The sequence below is a fragment of the Apodemus sylvaticus genome, chromosome 6 (genome assembly GCF_947179515.1).
Source record: "Apodemus sylvaticus chromosome 6, mApoSyl1.1, whole genome shotgun sequence".
NCBI lineage: Eukaryota > Metazoa > Chordata > Mammalia > Rodentia > Muridae > Apodemus > Apodemus sylvaticus.
In genome coordinates this window covers 10,650,064-10,670,937 of record NC_067477.1, presented here as the reverse complement: position 1 = coordinate 10,670,937, position 20,874 = coordinate 10,650,064, and the positions used below count along the sequence as shown (strand labels likewise).

At 47.3% G+C, this 20,874-nt stretch overlaps 1 protein-coding gene across 1 annotated transcript in view; it reads left to right on the top strand.

Annotated features, from left to right (window-relative positions):
- Tdrd9 (tudor domain containing 9) overlaps nt 1–20,874 on the top strand; it is a 95,492-nt gene that overhangs the window by 39,398 nt on the left and 35,220 nt on the right. Inside the window, exons 9-21 of the mRNA XM_052186676.1 lie at nt 571–635; nt 5,964–6,018; nt 6,155–6,239; nt 7,115–7,172; nt 8,452–8,556; nt 11,975–12,072; nt 13,389–13,520; nt 14,201–14,366; nt 14,462–14,525; nt 14,598–14,661; nt 14,927–14,971; nt 16,594–16,647; nt 19,915–20,031. Coding sequence (XP_052042636.1) covers nt 571–635; nt 5,964–6,018; nt 6,155–6,239; nt 7,115–7,172; nt 8,452–8,556; nt 11,975–12,072; nt 13,389–13,520; nt 14,201–14,366; nt 14,462–14,525; nt 14,598–14,661; nt 14,927–14,971; nt 16,594–16,647; nt 19,915–20,031 — 1,108 coding nt within the window. The remainder of the gene's footprint in view (nt 1–570; nt 636–5,963; nt 6,019–6,154; nt 6,240–7,114; nt 7,173–8,451; nt 8,557–11,974; nt 12,073–13,388; nt 13,521–14,200; nt 14,367–14,461; nt 14,526–14,597; nt 14,662–14,926; nt 14,972–16,593; nt 16,648–19,914; nt 20,032–20,874) is intronic.

Here is a 20,874-nt window from a genome sequence, read left to right as displayed (position 1 = left end):
TGTCCTGTTTGTCTACTTCAGTCTTGTTGCTGAGCTGACAGGGCCTCCTTCCTTCTTCACGTACTTTCTAATCTGTCTCTCTAGCCAGGAGATCGGCTGCAGAGCTGTGCAGGGTCCTTGTGTCTGTTCCTGCAGTTCCCAGACTACACAGAGGAAGGCATAAAGTGCAGGGAGGGCCCTCAGTCTATTTCATACAGAAAAAGCCCTGGTAATAAGACGTGGTCATCCTAGATCTGCTTCTGTAAGCATCCTTTGTAGTGATCTAGGCCTTAATAAGGTTTGCTTATAGTTATTCTAAGGGTTGTATCTTGGGGTTCTGGATTATAGTATCTAAATTTGCAGGAAAACTTTTGCAGATTGTGTCTTATGGGCAAATGCAGTGGAAGTGAGGAGCCCTGGCCTTTTGCCTGCTTGGCCTCTCTCTGCACGCCTCTACCTTCATGTAAAGTGGAGAGCATTGCCTCACATGGTCTGCAAGAGCTTTCATGAACAGAACCTGTAGCAGCAGGGTCGCACGCAGCGGGACTCTGTTAGCCTTGATTCAAACTTATTCACCTCACATTTTGACAGGAACAAGACCTGGTCCGGGGCCCAGTTTGTGTCGGAGCGGAGCAGCGTGCTGGTGTTCCTGCCAGGTGTGCATGTCATGATTTTGTGACTGGAATTTTGATACTCTGGACAGCACATTTTGAACAATGGTGTTCATGCTGCCTGTTCTCTTAGACTTGAGAACCTGAGCAACTGTGACTTAGTTTGGCTTGTCCGTAACCTTTGCATTGCTACAAAGAGTCCATAGTAAGGAAGGAAGAGTACCTTTGTAAGGCAGGCTTGTCAGCTTCACGATTTCTGGTAAGATGTTTTGCTTTGTTAAGAACATCCCTTTGCATGGTCATGAATGTGAAGTGATTGGCAGTGCAGCATTCTCGATGCGAGCAAAGCGTGAAGCCCTGTGGACTCAGCAGCAGTCTCTGAGTCCCTTCTTGGGGCTAAAGAAAATGCGCTCTTACTGCACCTTTCGGAAGAGACTCAATTGTGTCTAATGCACTTTGTCAAAATGACTTTATCGAGTAGTATGGTTTGATGAAATTATATTTAACAGTAATTCACATATTTTGTTGCTGAAAGGTAATATACAGAACATGTGAATATTTGTGTGTGTCGCAATGGAAGCAATAGCCTGCAACAGAGAAACTTAATTTTGGAATATAACGTGAGTTTCAAATCAAATCCTTGTCACATTTTGCTTACTGAGTAGACTCGTGTACAGAAACTCCCGTTAGCTGGCCGTGCATAGAGTTGCATCTGTGAGTATTTGCCACATGACTTCTAAGTCCACAAACTTTAAGGAAAAGGCAAAGCTATTGTGCTCCTCAGTAAACCCTCACAAGGTGAACACAGCCCAGCAAGGTGTTTACGGGTGACATTTTACCTTCTGCTGTGTGACTTTGTGTTAAATACTAATGCAAATCAAGTCTGCCATATTATGTTTGCAGTTTCATTGGCTGACTTGTTTCGAGCAGACATGAATTAGTTTTTTCAGGGCTGCTCCAGCAAGCATCGCAAATCAGATGCTCAAAACAAGAGTGGTGGGTTTGCCTGCTGTGAGAACAGTTAGGCTTTCTGGAACAAGCTGTCAGGAGACGCGCTCCTCTCAGGCTCTGAGCTCTTCCTAGCTCTGTGTAGCTGTCCTCAGGCCTTGGGCTTGTTTCACTGGTGGCTCCACTTAGACGGCTGTCACATGGCATTCTTGTGTGCCTCTGTCTCTTCCCTCTTTATGAGACCAACCGTCCGTCCCATTGACTACACCAGGACTGTATTGTAGCTCCTGTATGTGCACTGACTTTAAGTCAGGTCACTCAACATTTTCAGTCACTAGAGTTGGAATCTTAAGTAGTTTTTGGTAGGTACAGTTGAACATGTTCCACATATTGATAACCCACATGAGGCACGTGCAGATGCAGACTCTGTAGGTCAGTGCGCATTTTCAAACCTACTGAAAAGGACCAAATCCTTTAGAGAGGACTATTACTAGTTTTGTTTTCTTGGGATCACACACAACTCACCACTCAGAACCCACCACTGAGTTACACTCCAGTCTATTTTGGTTTTTGTATGTTTGGTTTTGGTTTTGAGACAGAATTTTAGTGTAGCCTTGCCTGGTCTGGAGCTGTCTATGTGGCCAAGTCTCGCCGTGAACTGGGTATGTATGACCTTGCTTCCATCTCCCAGTTTCTGAGATTCCAGACTGGAGTTACCTTATCTGGTTAAAGACATTTTTTTGATAAGAAAGCTTCGTGTATTCATTGGAGGAAATTTGGGAAACAGCAGGGAAGACACTTCTGTGGCCCACGCTCATCGGCAGTCACTGCCCTGATAAGGGAAACACTGAAAGAATGTATATATTACTAACTAATGTCATGATACATTTGTCCTAGTTCTGGTACAGAAGGACAAAGAGTCAGATTGAACTGCAAGGTTGTCTTGTATCTTAAGGTTAACTTAAGAGAGGAAGTAAAAGACTTGCTCAATAAAAAAAATTTAAGACACAGAAAAAAGATTGAAGAAGATACCAGAAGATAAAAACACTCCCCCCCTCACATACACACACACACACACACACCACACTCAGGGGTTGGTAGGATTAACACTGTAGAAATGTTATCCCACCCAAAGCAACCACACAGTGCAATCCTCATCTAAATTCGAGGGCAATTCTATTCAGAAAGAATTTCAAAATTCATATGGAAACAGAAAAAGACCAGGATATCTAGAACTATCATGAACAATAACACCACTGCTGGAGAGAGCCTTATATCTGATTTTCAGTTATGTTATAGAACCATAGAATAAAAACAGAATGGTACTGATATAAAAATACTAAGTGAGGACCCACTTATGAGCTCATACTCACCCTGCAGTCATCTGTGAGCTCATACTCACCCGTGTAGTCATCTGTGAGCTCACACTCACCCCTGCAGTCACCTGTGAGCTCACACTCACCCCTGCAGTCATCTGTGAGCTCACACTCACCCCTGCAGTCACCTGTGAGCTCACACTCACCCCTGCAGTCACCTGTGAGCTCACACTCACCTGGGATCTTGACAAGAGACCAAAAATACACATTGGAGAAAAGACAGTATTCTCAGTAAATGGTTCTGGTCAGGCTAGATCTGTAAAGAACAGAACTAGATCTTATCTCACACCTTGTACACATCGAGTTCCTAGTGAATCAGGTACCACAATGTGGTATAGAGAAGGCGGGAAACATGCTCACCTTACAGGCACAGGAAGGACTTTCTGAACAGGACTTCAGGTGTGCAGGCATCGAGGCTGATGAATAACATTGTTCAAACAAAGGCACAGATTCTAGGGTGAGAAAAAAATTACGTCTGACCAAGGGTTGGCAACTAGAATGTATAAAGAACTCAGAAAACTAACCACCAAGAAAATAACCCAGGCAAAAACTAAGGCAAGGAAGTAGAGTTCTTAAAATCAGACAGTGGCCAAGAAACATGTTTAAATTTACAGTTTATTTTCTATGTGCATAAGTGCATGTGTATCTGTACAGTGTTGCATTGCCTGGGGCCTGTGAACACCAAGGGGGTGTCAGGTCCCCTGGAGATGGAGTTACATGTGGTTCTCAAGTCACTGCATCAGTACTGGACACTGAGCTTCTGCCCTTCAGAAGAGCAGCAAGCACCTTTAACCCAACTGTCTCTCCAGTCTCAGCAGTCTCTCCAACCCAACTGATACATATCTTAAGAAACATTTTTAGTCATCAGGGAAATTCACATTAAAACTACTTTGAAAATTTATCTTATTGTAAACAGATTGCTAAGATGAAAGAAAACCAACAAACACAAAGAATGGCAGGTGGGGGTGTGTGTGGGTGTGGCTATGGGTGATGTGGGCGTGGCTATGGGTGGTATGGGCGTGGCTATGTGCCAAGGCCTGAATGGCACAAAGGGCTCTTATATCTTCCTGCAGTCACTTGCTCACACCCATATGTATTGCTGCTCTAGCTTCCTAGCCAAGACCCAGAATGAAAGCAACCCAGATATCCATCAACTGGTGGGCAGTGAAAACGTGCCACAGACACAGTGGGATGTTGTTCAGCTGAAAAGAAAGATGAGATTAGTAACTTTGCAGGTTAAATGGGTAGAACTGGAGAAAGTCATTCTGTGAGGTGATTGAAGCCAGAAGGACAAACTACATGTTCTTTTCTGTGGCTACGATCTTTGACTCTTTAGATAGTGTGTTTATTTATTTAGTTTATAGATAAGGGTCTAACTGTGTAGACCAGGCTGACCTTGAACTCAGAGCTTCTATCTCTGCCTTCCAAGTGCTGGGACTACCGAGTGCTGGGTGAACATGCCACCCCACCTTCTCCCTGTGTAGGTAAAGCTGACGTACTTAGAGAAGTCATGGACCTTGTAAGGAACCATGGGAGGTATTGGGTCTCAAGATGGCAGGGTAGACAAACCCTGGAGGGTCTAACCAGAGTAATGAGACAGGAGGGGTTAAATAGTGTGACAGGTGTGGACAGGGCACAGAAGTGGTATAGGAGGTCTTCCTAACACTAGAGCTTTTGAAACGCCATATGGAAACCTACTAGCATATATGCTTCCTGTCTATAAAAGGTTTAGATGGTGCTACCGTACAACAGAGCTGTGGTCAGTGGACATCCCATAGACTCCCACGCATTATAGGCTGTTGTCATTGCTTTGGGTCACCCTCTAGAATACAGCCTGGGAGTTGATCTCTTACTGATTAGTTTTAATAGTGCTGGAAGGTTCTATATGTGCTAATTGGGGAGCGCAATGTCTAATACTCTTACCCAGCTGTGAGCTCTGAGCTACAATAACAATCTGACTGGCAGGACAGGCCTGCTGGACAGCGGTGGCAGGCAGAGATGCTGTGGGAGCAGTCAGCTTCTTTCTTGTGGGATTAAAAATCCACTCCACAAGGAAGAACTCATAGCTGTTTCTGGGCTAAAACCTGGAGGCTGGTGAGGTCATAGGCCCTGAGGGAGAGCCTAATCCCAACATTCTGCTAAATGGACATAAGAGACGGTTCCCTAAGTCCTTATGTTTGTACCTATAGATTAATCTCTCGACACTCAACGAGAAGAACCTCTTTTTGCAGTAGGTGGTGATTTAATAGAGGCTCACAATTAATAATTGTGTAGAGAATGGAAGTCTGTAGAGTACTTAGCTCTAAATGGTGCACTCCCCACCGCACCCCCAGGGCTCAGTGATCAGTATGGAGGGGGCAGAAAGATTTTCAGAGCCAGAAGGAGTTGATGTGTGTAGAGACCCAGCATTGCTGGAAGTGACTGTCTGTTATAGACATGAACTCATAGTTGCCATGACTGTAAGCACTAAGGCCTGTACAAGACAGAGCCAGACAGCACCAAGGGAACACTGGTGTGTGTGTGTGTGTGTGTGTGTGTATGTGTGTGTTTAAAGGGGCACATGAAGGTAGGAAAGAAAAATGGATTGGCATTAGTGCGAGGGATTGGAGTACCAGCAGTGTGGGGAAGATTTGATCAAAGCACATTATGTGCAGGCATGAAATTCTCAAATAATAATAAAAAAAAAAAATCCTCCTCTTACTGAGGACTCTGAGCAGAGCACTGAGACCACAGACATGCCAGACTCTGCTCGCTGCCCCGCCTGCCCATCCCCCACGCTGCCCCGCCTGCCCATCCCCCACGCTGCACATGCTCAGTAGCCATTCAGTATTCATTGGTGAACTGTCCTGCTGTCTGTGCTCCTGCTCTAGAAGAGGACCTTCGTCTGGTGACTGTGCATTTGCAGGATGCGGCTAGTGCATGCAACAGCCCTAAGAGCGTCTCTGTTGAGTACATAAAGATAGAAGGACCCTTAAAGATAAATTACCACTTTAATTTAGAGATTAGTCTTTTGGCAGTACATTCACATTTGCCTTCCCCTTCCCCCTAGGTCTGGGTGAGATAAATTATATGCACGAGCTTCTCACAAACATGATTCACAAAAGGTATGTGTGGACGGAGCCTTCACTTGGGCTCTCAGAACGTCGTGCTGTCACGCCTTACATCTAACTGCCTCACTGAACTGTTACTTGCTTCTACTATATGTCATGTGACATTTTATTTTAGTCCTTTGTTTCTTAGGTTACAGGTCTATCCACTCCATTCCAGTGTGACTTTAGAAGAACAGAATAATGTGTTTTTAAGTCCAGTCCCTGGGTACAGAAAGGTAGGAAGCTGGGAAGATGAGTTGTGGGACATGTTCATCTTTGCTGGAGGAGGACTGGTGCGTAGCCTCTCCCAGTGGGCCCCAAACCGCTACTGAGTCACCAAGTCATGTGCGTTGATGGGATCTGTGCCCTTTTGTGTTGTGTGTTATTTTGTAAATCAGTTACCTGAAAGAGGATTTTTGTTTTGAGAGGTCCTGGTACATAGCCTAGGCTGGCCCTGAACTTGAGGTTACTTTTCCCAATCTTCCTGAGTCCTCAGATTGTAGGTATACTACCATGCCCGAAGAAACTAAGGTTTTTGCATATTTGATTTCCTGAATCCCCAGGGCTCTACTGCTAGTGAGTGCGCTGTCTTGGGGGTGATGGCCCTGTCAGAAGCTGAGGCCTCAGCTGTCTGGAGGTCGTCAGCTTTTCCCCGATACCCCTCAGACCAGTCAGGGTCTGAGCCCTGGAGCTTATGGCTTAAATCTCGGATATTCTTGAGGATGTTTGGAGTCTTTAGGCAAACTAGACTTTGGATACTACTTTAGGATGCTCAGGGTAACAACCCTTGCACTAGATTCTGCCTGCTTTTGCTTTTTGGCTCCTGGCAAGTCCACGGTCCCTCCACTAACCATTTCATAATAGGTTCATGCGCAGACCCTGGTCTATGTCATACATGCCTCTTCTAAGCATCATGTGTGCTCTATGTGTTTGTATGTGTCTGATTTTTTCATGTAGTGGGAGCTTCTTGATGAGTTGTGGCCTGCATAAAATACAAAGATAGTTAATTTGTCATTTGAGCCAATATATACACTTATATTCAACATCAAGACCCCCCTTTCTAGTGTGTAGTGTGGGAACACACCAACCTGTTTTGTTTGATGCTCTACAGATTATTCTGTCAACCAACATTGCAGAGAGTTCTGTCACAGTTCCTGATGTCAAATATGGTAAGGCCTTTCTCTGCTCGCTTCCCCATAAAGAGGCATCCGCGGCCTTTCTACCCCTGGAGGCTCCTCTGCTCTCCCTCCCCACGCTTGGAAGGCCTCAGGGAGAGGCTCACAAAGGTCCAGCCTCTCACAGTCTTGTTGGCTCATCTTGTTTCCTCTGAGCATAAGTTTTCTTTCAGGCAGGGCCACCTCTAGGGGATGCCAGGGAATTTTAAGGCATCCTATGGGAAGCAGAACTTGTGGCTGCCTTGGTGGAGTCCTGTGATAGAAAGGTAGGCAAGGAGGTAGCTCAGAAGGAAGCCATGACAGCTCCACTGTCTGCTCCTGTGTATATATATTTATTAGCCTAGAGAGAGAGAAGAATATATGTGTTTAGCTTGATAACTCTTGAGTTGTTGAGTCTTGAGGGACCAGTGCCTGTAACCATGCATATTTTAGCCCTGTGAGGAAGACTATTATGTTGACTACAGTCTGCTGGGAGACAACAGAGAATTAGCGTTCCATGTAGAGACAAATGTATAGGAAAAGAAATAGGGGAAAGGAATGTCCAGTTTTTGGGGAAAAAGATGTTTTAGATAGTGCATGTCTTAGTTGGGTTCCTGTTGCTGTGATGAGACACTGTGATCAAAAGCAGCTTGGGAGGACAGGGTTACTCAGCTGCCACATCACAGTCCCTCCTTGATGGAGACACAGACAGCACTGTTCTTGCTTGAAGTCACCAAGAGCTGTGTTAGGACTGGTGGTGTGAGGTGACTGTGGGCTCAGGTGAGGGGAGGTGTGGCACAGCCTGAGGCGGGCAGGAATCTGCCACCTGTCTCTCCAAAGGACAACTTCCACCATGCCCAAGAGGAAAGTGCTGTCTGGAGGGAAGCTGAGGGCCCCTTCACCTGGCCTGAAAGATTCTCCTCGCTTCAAGGAGAATCTGACGTGTTATACTCACTGCTAGACAGATAGGCACCAGACAGACAAGATTTGAATCCTGGCAATCCAGAACATACACCTGTCATCCCTACCGCTGATATAATGAAATTTTGGGGTGATTCTAATCTTTGGGTACATCCAGATGTGTCTTTATGATAATTTGCTCCTTACATCCAAAGACTTCCAGTTCTTCTGTAGAAAGAAACCTTGCTTTCCTGTTGCAGGAGATAAGGAGCAGTCGGCACACTCCCAGAGGTGTCTGTAACCATGCCAACTCCAGAAACTGCACAACCACACCCTGGGTTGTCTGTCATGATCCCACTTTGCCATGTGTTCATTCTATTTTTTTTTATGACAGTTATAGATTTTTGTCTGACCAGAACTCTGGTTTGTGATGAAGATACAAATTATCAGAGTCTGCGACTAAGCTGGGCCTCCAAGACCAGCTGTGACCAGAGAAAAGGTGAGGCGGTGGTGGCAGACACCCTGAGGCCCTGAGGTCACGTGGTGGTGGAGGCTTCCCGAGAGCTCTGCTTTAGCGTTCCTCTCACTCAGAGACTTCCGTTATTGGGGTGGCTTTTAAGTTGCAGTGCCAGTATCTTGGTTTTCAGTCAACATGGCACCATGTTTTTCTCTTGTGCTGTCTTAGTGTTAGCTCCTAAGGGGCAGACAGCCTGTTAGCTCAATAGTTAGCATTTTCAGAGTGAATTTTTAAAAATGTATTGAATAGCTCTGGAAACCAAGTGGGCCACTAGAGTGACATTGGCAGACTTACCTTGGACTGCCTCTCAACCTGGTGTTCGCAGGGTCTTTTCCCAATGAGTCCCACAGAGAAATCCTGGTTTTATGTGCCAAGCTGAAGGGATAGAGACCTTTGGGGGATGGGTGCTTTGTCCACAGAAGAGAATCTATACCATGCCAGGCCCAGTTTGCCTTCTCCTGTAGCAGGAATTGGCTTTAGGGGGACAGCATCTGTGGTTTGTCCTGAGAAATGGCGCTACTTTATGCAGATGGAGACAGGAGGGTAGGCAGGAGGCCAAAGAATTTCTCTGGGAAAGTACTGCCTCAGAATCAAACACGTGTATGTGCATAGACCAAGTAACTGGTATGCTCTTGCCTCAATGCAGACAGTGGTTTTCAGTGTCTTCTTTCCTCCTTGGCCTTCATCGGGGGTATGAGGTGAGCTTGTGGTGTTTTGAGAGCCAGGGAAGCAGCAATAGCAGCTGCACAAGGCTCTCCTCAGGTGGACTGAGGTTTGACCCAGAGTCTGCCTTCAGGCCTCCTGATGGCTAGACTCTCTCATCTCCTGAAGTTTCTTGTCAGAGAGGACCAGGAGATGAGGAAGGTGCCGTTGTAGGCTGTGTGTCCAGAGCTTCATCAATGTAAAAGGCGTCCATGGTGGTCACTTTCTGCACCTCCACAGTGTACAAGCCGTTCCCCTTCCTTGGTAGCAGACGCCCCTCCACATACACACCGGGTTTTATTTTAGTCATCGCTAGATGCCTTCTACCATCTTGTTTTGTTTTTTGTTTGGTTTTTTTTTTTTTTTTTTTTTTTTTTTTTTTTTTTTTTGGAGACAGGGTTTCTCTGTGTAGCCGTGGTTGTTCTGGAACTCACTCTGTAGACCAGGCTGTCCTCGAACTCAGAAATCTGCCTGCCTCTGCCTCCCAGAGTGCTGGGATTACAGGCGTGCACCACCACCGCCCGGCTTTGTTTGGTTTTTTACTTGCAATTCTATAACAGTTCCCAAGGTTAAGTAACATTCCTCATGTTTGCGGGTATTGTCTGCTCCTCAGTGAGTGCTTGTCTCTCTGTCTCTTGCTTTTTAAGCTTTATTTATTTGCCTAAGTTTTGAGTCCTACTATATAGGACTGGCTGGCATAGAACTCACTGTGTACACTAGGTGGCTTTGAACTTGGGAACGATTCTGCTATCTCTTCCCCCCAAACACTGGAATTACAGCTGTACACCCCCTGTCACCAGATTCATGCCCATTTTAAAATCAGGTCATTTGTGTCTGTAATATAAAACTGAGTTTTGAGAATCTTCACATAGAGACTTCGTTTGCAGGAGTTTTCCCCCAAGTCTTCTTCCAGGGTCTTCTGCAGAGAAGAGATTTTATTTTAGACTTGGTGAGGACCAGTGGGTCAGGTTCTGCTGCATAGATCAGACAAGAATTCCTCATGTAGCTCTTGGCCATGAAGCTTCTCTCTTGTGTGTCTTATAGAAGTTGTATCATTTCTAGCTTAAGCTTCTGTTCATCATCTGTCCCTTGTTAACATCCACTAGAGTCAGGTGTGCAGGAGCGAACTTTGGATTGTTACTTTCTAGCTTGTGTATGTGCTGTGACTCTGCAGACAGAACCCTTGTGTAGTCTTGTGTCTGTTCTGTTACGAGAAGGTCAGTCAGGTGTGGCCACCACAGGAGATGCAGGAGAGGCTTGGAGAGATAAGAGCCCTGGTACTCATCAGCTGATGAGGTCCAGCCTGCTGCACAGGGCCACATAGGAGATATTCGGAGTGTGTGAGCAGGTGATGGCAAGGTTGAGGCCTTACCTTCATTGGGCTTTATGATGGAGTGATGAGGCAGGGGGACAGCTCAGGACTGACTAGTTTGAATAACTCCGGAGACTCTGGGTAGTGGAGCAATTCCTGCTTGACGCTTGACCCTGGTACTATTTCGCAGAGGAGTATTGCCTCCTGGTAAGTTGTCTTGAATCTTGTAGTTTGCTGGAGGGACTTAGTTTGCTTGAGAGATTTCCTTGAGATCTATATAGACAATCTTTTTGTTCCAGGGTAGAGAGGAGACAGAGTGAAGGAGCACACCCTCACAGAGCTGGAGCAAGGCAGGACAGGTCCATTTCCCTGGCCTTTTCTGACCCATTTGTGCGGAACTAAAGCTCCCTGGGCCCCTAATTTTTCCTATTGAGACAGGCTCTCACGGTGTAGGCCAGCTGCACCTGGAGTCTTGCTGTAGTGCAGCCCAGCCCAGCCCTGCCCTGCCCCGCCCCATCCTACCCAGCCCCACCCTAGTTTAGGCCTCTTGCCTTGGCTTCCTATGCTGGGATCATGGGTGTGTGCCTTTTTCTTGTTGTTTTGGGGTTTTGACTTTTTTTTTTTTTTTTTTTTGAGTCAGAATCCCTCTTACGTAGCTCTGGCTGTCGTGGAACACACTGCGTAAATCAGGCTGGCCTTGAACTCAAGAAGGCCCTTCTGCTTCTGAGTGCTGGGATTAACGCCTGCACCAGCTTGCCTGGCTTGTTTGTTATTTAAAGTTTGTTTCTATTAAGGGCACTCATGCTGTGCTTTCACTCCACAAATGTCATTGTCACCTTCTGCTTGGGTGGAGCCCGGCTCTGAGCTCTTGTGCATACAGTTCTTAGTTACAATCAAGTGGCCATGTTGAAGGATGTCCCATAGAAATCCCAGGACAGGTGGACACAGCAGCAGGGACATCCTGGGCAGGAAGCTGTTTCATGGGACTCTAAATATCGCTTGTGGGTGAGCCAGGCTTCTGTCATGGCCTTTCTGTGGTGAGCTCTTATTTTACTGGTTTGAACTAAATCTTGCAGGAAATGTGTATCCTTCAAAGTAACATGGTTTCTACTGCAATTTGGCCAATTTGTTTTCTTTTGACACTTATCACTAGATTTTTTTTAAAACATTGGTTGTGAAGTAGAAAACAGCACTCAATCTTAATTTACCTAACTGTTCAGGATTTCACTTGGGATAATATTAGAATACAGACAACTTGTTTGTACTGGCACAGTGTGGTAGAAGATGAACATTTTCCGAGTTAGTGTTTAATGGTGGCTGTTTTGCACTTCTCTCCACACTGATGTTAGTGATCAGTGCCGACGTAGCTGAGCCCCTCTTTTGCAGGCCGAGCTGGACGTGTGTCTAAAGGGTACTGCTACAGACTGATCCACAAGGACTTCTGGGACAGCGCCATCCCGGACCACGTTGTCCCTGAGATGCTGGTAATGATGCCTGTTCATTGTCAGTAGCAGCTGTTTCAGATGTGCAGTTTTGTTTTTCACTCTGTTCTGACCCTTCCTCTGCTAAGACCCTCCCTTCCTCCCCCCTCTCCCTCCCTCCCTCCCCCCTCTGTCTCCCTCCGTCTCTGTCTCTCTTTCATTTTTTCTGCTATTCTTGACTGTGTGTCGTTCCTTAGGAATTGAGCAAGTAGGCTAGATAAGGTTGGAAGCCAGCTCAGGGATTTACCTGTCTGCGTGCATGGAGAGCCCACTCTACACAGAGATGGAAATTAGAGGACTCGTGGGAGGGTCTCACCTTTCACGTTGTAGATTGTTATCAAGCTATTAGGAGGCGGGACCATTCACCTGCTAAACCTTCTTGCTGTCCTATTGTAATTATTTCCTGTCTGTTGTGTATGGGTGTTTTCTCTGTCTCTCTGCAGGCATGAAGTGCCTGCAGAGGTCAGCAGAGGGTGTTGGGTCCTCTGGAGCCAGCATTCAGAAGGTTCTTATCCGCCATATTAGTGCTGGGAACCACATCCTGGTCTTGGAAGAGCAGCCAGTGCTCTTAACCACCAAGCCACCCTCCAGCCCTCCTGTTCTTAATTCTTAATCTAAGGGATGTCGCCTGTGCCCGTGCACTTTAATACTGTTTCTTTTACATATCAGTCTCTCTGTCCTTTATAATGAGTGACCGTGCAGGAGCCTTTGCCTTCCCTAACCGCTACCCTCTCCCCCCCCCCCCTTACATCTTTTGCTTCCTTCATTCCTGCTTTTGACTTTCTCGTCTTCCCCTCTTTTTGGAGACAGGGCCTAGCTATAGCCCATGCTGGTTTCAAACTCAAACTCCCAGGCATCGGGATCACAGGCATGTAGATCATGGTGCCATGCTCTCCCCGCTCCCCCAGGCATCCGGATCACGGGCATGTAGACCATGGTGCCATGCTGCTCCCCCCCCCCCAGGCGTCAGGATCACGGGCATGTAGACCATGGTGCCATGCTGCTCCCCCCCCCCAGGCGTCAGGATCACGGGCATGTAGACCATGGTGTCATGCTGCTCCCACCCACCCCCACCCCCCACTGTCCGTTTTGTTTTCAGTCAGGGTCTGGTAGCACCACTGTTCTTGAGCCTCCTCTCCCATGCGCTGGGATTGTGGGTGTGCGGCCAGGCCCAGCGTCCTTGGTCTTGTCTTCTTCCCTACCCCTCTCTGCCGTTCTCCGTCTCTGTTCCTTCTCTTTCCCTCCCCTCCTTTGCACAAGTCCTGTGAACAGCTAAGTGGTTTAGCATCATCTCGGTACTGAAGTTCTGTTCCTTTCAGCGCTGTCCGCTGGGAAGCACAATATTGAAGGTAAAGTTGCTTGACATGGGTGAACCGAGAGCTCTCCTGGCTACCGCCCTGTCTCCGCCCAGCCTGAGTGACATCGAGCGCACCATTCTTCTGTTGAAGGAGGTGGGCCATGTGTAGTTACTTAGCAGTGGGGAAAGCTGAGGCTTTTACTTTGTCTGTTCGTAGTCTGTAAAGTAGTTTAGCTGACTCCAGTCCCAGGCCTGCCCTTCAGCTACCCCCCTCCCCTCACCTCCCTCTCCTCCCCTCCCTTTCCTCCCCTCCCCATCCTTATGGCCCTGTCCTGAGAAGCGTCCAGCCGCCAGGCTGCCCGGCTCTTTCTCTAGCCCTGTCCTCCACCTCGTCCTCACCCTCCTGCCCACCATTGCCTGAGTGAGACTCTCCCAGCTGCACTCTTTGGCCTACTCTTGACTTAGCTCTGCTCTTGTGACTTGCCCTCACTGACCTGAGAGCAGCCGTATCCTGACGTATCCCCACAGACGTGCTTTGTCAGTGTAGGTGTGCGCCGTGAGGGACTGCTGCTAGAGCCAAGAGGAAGCCTTTGGAAGTGTCCTTGCTGTTATCTCTCTGTGATATGACATGCTTCCTAAAAACACAGAAGGAGTGAGTTTCAGGATGATGGCGTGCTGGAGCCATCATCCTTGCAGGTTACCTTAGCTGTCTCAGAATCTCATTCACCAGAAGTTGGTATGCACCGCCTGTCTCGCTCCTTGTGCCATAAGGATAGTGGAGTGCGGCTGTGCCGGCCGGCTGGCCCTCACTAACAGCACTGACTTGTTTCATAGGTTGGGGCACTGGCAGTCAGTGGGCAGAGAGAGGACGAAAACCCCCACGATGGTGAACTGACCTTCCTGGGACGAGTGCTGGCCCAGCTCCCTGTCAGTCAGCAGCTGGGTAAACTCATTGTGCTGGGACATGTGTTTGGGTGCCTGGATGAGTGTCTCATCATAGGTAAGTGTGGGACAGGTGTGGGTAGTGTGTGCTGGCATGTGCTGGCATGTGCTGGCGTGTGCTGGCAGGCTTTATCCCCTGCTTTCTGTCTTTAGCGGCAGCTCTATCTCTGAAGAATTTTTTCACGATGCCTTTTCGGCAGCATCTGGATGGATATAGGTATTTAACATTGTCCCTGTGGGGGTCACCGTCCTAGTGGCACTATGTGACACTTTCTCAATGTGTTTGCAGAAACAAAGTGCACTTCTCAGGTAGCAGCAGGAGTGACTGCCTGGCACTTGTGGAGGCGTTCAGGGTGAGTGTCTACCCTCTGGAGGCAGAGATGCCACCTAGAGCACCAGTGTGTTCTCACACCCCGGCCATGAGTGTGTGGAGGTGTCTTCTCATGGTTTGGCAAGGGCTTCTGGTGGCCCTCACAGAGCCACAACTGTTGGAGGGAGTGGTGGGCAGATATCTGAGGCGCTTCCTGAGGCTGATTAAAAACATTAAATGCAAAGTTTAGCCATGCGTTGCCATTGGAATTGAGTGCACTGCCTGAGCCCGGGCTCTTGTTGTTACAGGCCTGGCAGGCTTGCAGACAGCGAGGAGAGCTGCGGCACCCCAAGGTTAGTCACGCTTCCTCCTTGGTGCCTCCACTGGTGGCTGGTAACGCTCAGAGTCCCTGCAACTCTATCTCAGCTTGGTCACTGCCTGTGCACTGGGAGGGCATTAAGACCTGCTGAGCAAGGTAACCCAATCACAAAACAACACACACAGTATGCACTCACAGATAATTGGATATTAGCCCAGAAGCCTGGAATAGCCAAGATACAGTTCATAGACCAAAGGAAGCTCAAGAAGAAGGAAGACCAAAATATGGATACTCTGGTTCTTCTTAGAAGGGGGAACAAAATACCCATGGGAGGAGATACAGAGACAAGGTGTGGAGCAGAGGCTGAAGGAAGACCATCCAGAGACTTCCCCACCTGGGGATCAACTGGGGTTGATCACTATTGTGATCTGCCAACACTATTGTGGCTGCCAACAAGCGCTTGCTGACAGGAGCCTGATGTAGCTGTCTCCTGAGAGGCTCTGCCAGTGCATGACAAATACACAGGTAGAGACTCTCAGCTAACCATTGGACTGAGCACAGGGTCCCCAATGGAGGAGCTAGAGAAAGGACTCAAGGAGCAGAAAGAGCTTGCAGCTCCATAGGAAGAACGACAATATGAACCAACCAGTGTTCCCCAGAGCTCCCAGGGACTAAACCACCAGCCAGAGAGTACACATGGAGGGACCCGTGACTCCATATGTAGCACAGGATGGCCTTGTTGGACATCTAAGGTAGGAGAGGCCCTTGGCCCTGAGAAGGTTCGATGCCCCAATATAGGGGAATACCAGAACAAGGAAGCGTGAGTGGGTGGGTTGGTGAGTAGCAGGAGGAAGATGGGAAAACCAGGGAAGGGGATAACATTTGAAATGTAAATAATGAAAATATCTAATAAAAATAAACTAAGAAAAAACAACCCAAAAAACTTGCAGTCACTGCAGTTGCTCGTGCTGTCCTCTAGGAGGGGCAGCAGGTGTGTGAGTGACCTGACCCTCCTGCTGTGGGAAGCCAGCGGTCAGCTAGCAGCGAGGAGTTCTCGGCCACAGCTCTGCCTCACTGCTGTCTGGCCTGCTAGCTTTAGGCTAAACATGTTGGCTCAGAATTACTGAGAAAGCCTGTGCTGCTCTCTCCGAGTTTAGATAACCGGCCTAACAGGAACCTAATCCAATAGCCTGTATTGCTTCTCTTTTTCAGATAAGGCCTTTTCTTCTAAACTAATTAGGTTTAAGGACTTTTGGTAGGCATGTCTGTATATATAGCCTTGCAGTGCCTCAGTGGGTCTTTACCAACAAGTGTGTGAGCTGCCTTTTAAAAATTCTCTGCCGTGTATCTTTCCTGGTGCTACAATGTGACAAGTCTCCAGTTTGGTCATTCTGCCTTTGACTTTTGGGGACAGGTAAACTCTTATGAAGAGTTGTCCCTGTGTACTGCTTGTGGCTTGGATGCTGTGTTTCCCACTTCAGTGTGATGTTGGAAGCTCTTATGGAGGGTGTCCTATACGCGGCCACTCAAGCGCATTGTTGAGCATTGCACAAGCTGAGTCCTCCTTGTTGAGGTTCTAGACGAGAAATGTATTATAGTAGCAGATTAACCTCTGACTTTCTGGCCTCATGTTGGATATTGTACTTTTATTTAAAGGATGAACTTGACTGGGGACGGCTAAATTACATTCAAATAAAGAGAATCAGAGAGGTAAGCTATAAACTTATCAACTTGACTGACGAAAACAAACTGACTTAAAAATGGTTATTAAGCAGGTCAATGGGTGGTGGTCCGTGCCTTTAATCCCAGCAGTTGGGAGGCAGAGGCAGATGGATCTCTGAGTCAGGGCCAGCCTGGTCTACAGGGTGAGTTCCAGGACAGCCAGAGAAACCCTGTCTCAAACAGCAACAGCAGGAAGGCCGGGGGTGGGGGGTGGGGCGGCGTAAATGGCCTTGCAGGGCAGTAGCTGCTTGATTCCATAAACCTCTTGCCAAAAGTCATTTTATGAAGAAGTGTAATCTTAGTAGCTATCACTGTAGTATTTGTTTTTTTTCAAGGTAAGTGTGTGGTCTTTTCACCATTAACATGCTTAACGTGCGTGAGCGCGCTCTGGCCTTCGTGCTTCGATGCCCTCCTCCATGAGGCGTTGTAGCCCCCGAGGTCTCATTTCTAGTGTGTTCTCCAGGTGTTTTGCAGAAGGTTTATAGTGAGACTGGCCTGAGGGTTGTGCGTGTCTGTGGGAGTGTGAGCCTATGTACAGATGTGTTAGCCTGGGCTCTCTACAGCTGTAGTCTAATCTAATTTAGTGCTGAAATCTGACTTGTGCCTTGTGATAGCTATTCTTGGTTGTCACCTTGACTACATCTGGAATTAACTAAAACCCAAATGGCTGGGGCATCTGTGAAGAATTTTTTTTTTCTTAATTAAATCATTTGAAGAGGGAAGACCCACTTCTAATCTGCATCTTTGAGGTAAGAAGATAAATCTTTAATCCTTAGTCTTTGAGATGGATTAATCTAGGCCGCACCATCCGCTGGCAGCCTATGTAATAGACATGAAAGCAGGAAGCGTTTTTCTCTTTACCTGCTTGCTCTTGCTGGCAAGGTCAGTCCTCACTGGCGTTAGAGTCGACTTCTGTGGCGTTCGGGCACATGCTGAAGACCAGCTGAGACATCTGCCTCATGGATTAAATAACTACTGGATTGTTCTTTGTAGGCAACCATTGCTGGATTAACTGCACCATATTCTCATAAATCTCAGACAGGCAGACAGACAAAATAGGTGTTAGATTGATAGATACTAATTCTGTTTGTTCTGATTCTGTAGAGACATGAAGTCCATGTTTGTTTTGAGACAGGGTCTGTATAACCCTGGCCAGCCAGGAACTTGCTTTGTAGACTATACTGGCCTTGAACTCACAGAAGCTACCTGCCTCTGTCTCCCAAGTGCTAGGATTACAAGCATGTACCTCCATGCACAGCTTTGGAGTCGTTTTGTGTAATGAACTGTTTGTGTGTCTGAGGCCTGTCCTGGAGTGTGGTTGACACGCCCAGCGTCAGTAACAGGCCTCTGGAGTACACAGATTCTCCTCTCCTGGCAGGTCTCAGTTGCAAATAGCTTCTTGGTTAGGGGTGGGACTCTGTCCACTCTTCCTTCACTGTGCTGGAATTTTGAGCAGGTTATATGTATGCTGTCACAGTGATTCATATGTGTCTCAGCTCTAGGTGTCGGGGAGACGCTGTTTCCCTAGAGTCATCTACCATTCTTGGCTCTTACCGTCTTTCAGCCTCGTCGTCCACACAGATGTCATGGAAGGAGTGGCCCGATAAAGACAGACCACATGGGACTGTGTGCTCCCAGGTCTCTGTCTGCTCGTGGTCCAGTTGTGGGTCCCTGTGTTATTCCCATCTTCTGCAAGAGGAAGCATCTCTGAGGAGGGCTCAGCATGACACTGTTAGTGTAGCAGTGTGTTCTTAGGAACACACTAAGGTTTATGGCTGCTTTCATTTAGCAGAACAATAATGACAGGTTTCCCCTGGGCCTGTCTGGTCTCAGGTTCTTGGGGTCAGTCAGGTATGGGTCTGTCTCACAGAGGAGGCCTTAAAGCCTATTGTAAAGGAGATTGTTCCTCGCTCCTATAACCTCTGAGGCCCTGAGTGAGAGTGAGGACCCCTTGGAAGATCCCAACCTTCCTTCTAACCTAACCTCTGGATATTCTAGATGAAACTCACATGTCTAAAGCTTAAAAGCTAATGTCCACATTTAAGAGGAAGCATTCAATATTTGCCTTTCTGGCTATAGGTTACCTCATTCTGGATGATGGTATCTAGCTCCATCTATTTACCAGAAAATTTCATTTTTCTTAGCAGCTGAATAATATTCTATTGAATAATACTTCACTGTGTAAATGTACCACATTTTCATTACCTATCAGTTGACTTCTATGGAACTGGAGTTACAGGTGGTTATAGGTTTCCATGTGTGTACAAGCATGCATACTCACACACTCGGGATTTAACTTAGGGTTTTGAACATATTAAGCACACACTTAGTATGTTAATATGTTTCATTGAGTTATAACCCTTTCGATTTGTGATAGTATTTTTCCCTCTGTTATTTTATATTTTTTGCTTGTAAATTTTTATTAAGTTTTTTGATGACTTAAAGTTTATTTTCATATGTATATATGCATGTGTGTGTATGTGTGTTGCTCTTTAGTGGTTTGCCTGCATGTATGTATGTGTGAGGATGCCAGATCTCAGAGCCATTCCTCCAGCCCCATCATATATATGTTTTAAAAAATAGAGACTTTGTATGAAAACATATTGAGAGAACCCCTCGTGTAGCTCTGGCTGGCCTGGAACTCACTGTGTAGCTGAGGCTGGCCCGGGGCTCCTCCTCACCCCTTTCCCTCCCAGATGCTGAGATCATAGGAATGCACCATTATACGTGGACTGAAAGATTTTATTTTAACTTGGCATTTATTATTTTCATTTAGGGCACCTCTGTTACATACCTTGTTTCTCTTTCTTTGGAAAAAAATCGAGACAAGGTTTTATAGTGTGAAGCACGCTGTCCTTGAGCCGTGTGGTCAAGGGCAGACTCCAACTTGAGATCCCCTGCCTCATCTTCCTAAATTGGGACTATAGGTGTGTGTCACTGTGAGTGCATATACTCTGCTTCTAAACACAAACCAGAACATGGTCATAGTGGGAGGGGAAGAGGACACAGGAGGTTTGTAGTTTGTAGTTTGGGTCACACACATAAGCCAAGGCTTTGGGGCACGGACCTGCCATCTGCTGCCTGCTGTCACCCTTGTCTCTATCGTTCCTTATTAGTGTTGAGTAAGGGGGCTCCTGGTGGCTGTGATGTTTTACCCAGCGGGGTGCTCTCTACCCTTCCTTGTTGTGCGCATTTTGTTTTACTACTTGGAGCAATGTCTGTGCTCGAGGCAGCAGGTTTCCATGTGCCCTTTAGGTGGCTGAATTATATGAAGAACTGAAGACTAGAATCTCACAGTTCAACATGTTTGTGGATCCTCGCCCTCCTGACTTGGACCAGGGATACCCGTACAAGCAGCGCTTCATCCTGCAGGTGTGCTGGGCTTTCCTCGAGGCATTGATATAGTCATCTTCCTTTATCTCTGGGTCATGAAGCAGGTGACTAGCTCTGGGCTGAAACCTTCCAAGAACGTTACCAGAGATGTGTCTTGTACATGAACAGTGCCATTGTGTTGTCTTTGTTACTGCCAGAAACCCCAAGACCAAGGCAGCTTACAGAAGGAAGAGTTTGTTGAGGGCTTACAGTTCAGAGGTTGAGTCCATGGCCGTCATGGTTGGGAGCATGGAAGCAGGAAGGCCTGCAGGCACAGTGCCTGAGCAGAGGCTGGGAGCTCACATCTGAGTCACAAGCACGAGGCAGCGAGAGTGTGGATCTTTTAAAACCTAAAGCCCACTCAGAGTGAAACACTCCTCCCAGGAGTCCATGCCTCTGAATTCTTCCCAAACAGTTCTACCAAGTGGGACCAAATATTCAGCTCTGTGAGCCTGTGGAGGCCGTTCTTACTCACACCACCACATGTGACAGGAGGACACCTGTAGCCAGGCATGGTGGGAACACTAGTTCTTTTTTGGACGGGAAATAGACTGGCCATCTATTGGCCAGTTCTGTATGCCAGACTGGCATTCTATGTGCCATCTATATGCCAGACTGGTGTGCTTTATGAGGCAGAGTCTTACTGAGGGAAAGGGTTTGGCAGAGTGCCTTTTAGATGTGAACGTTAGGTGGCAGCTTGCTGTCCATCTGGAGAGTCCCCATGGACTGATGTCTGCACCTGGGCGAGCACCTGCCTGTCGGGGCTGAGGTTGGGTGCCGGTGAGGACAGCTTAGTGCACTGCTGTGTCCACACTGTCTGTTCTCAGAAGCATCCTAGCTCCT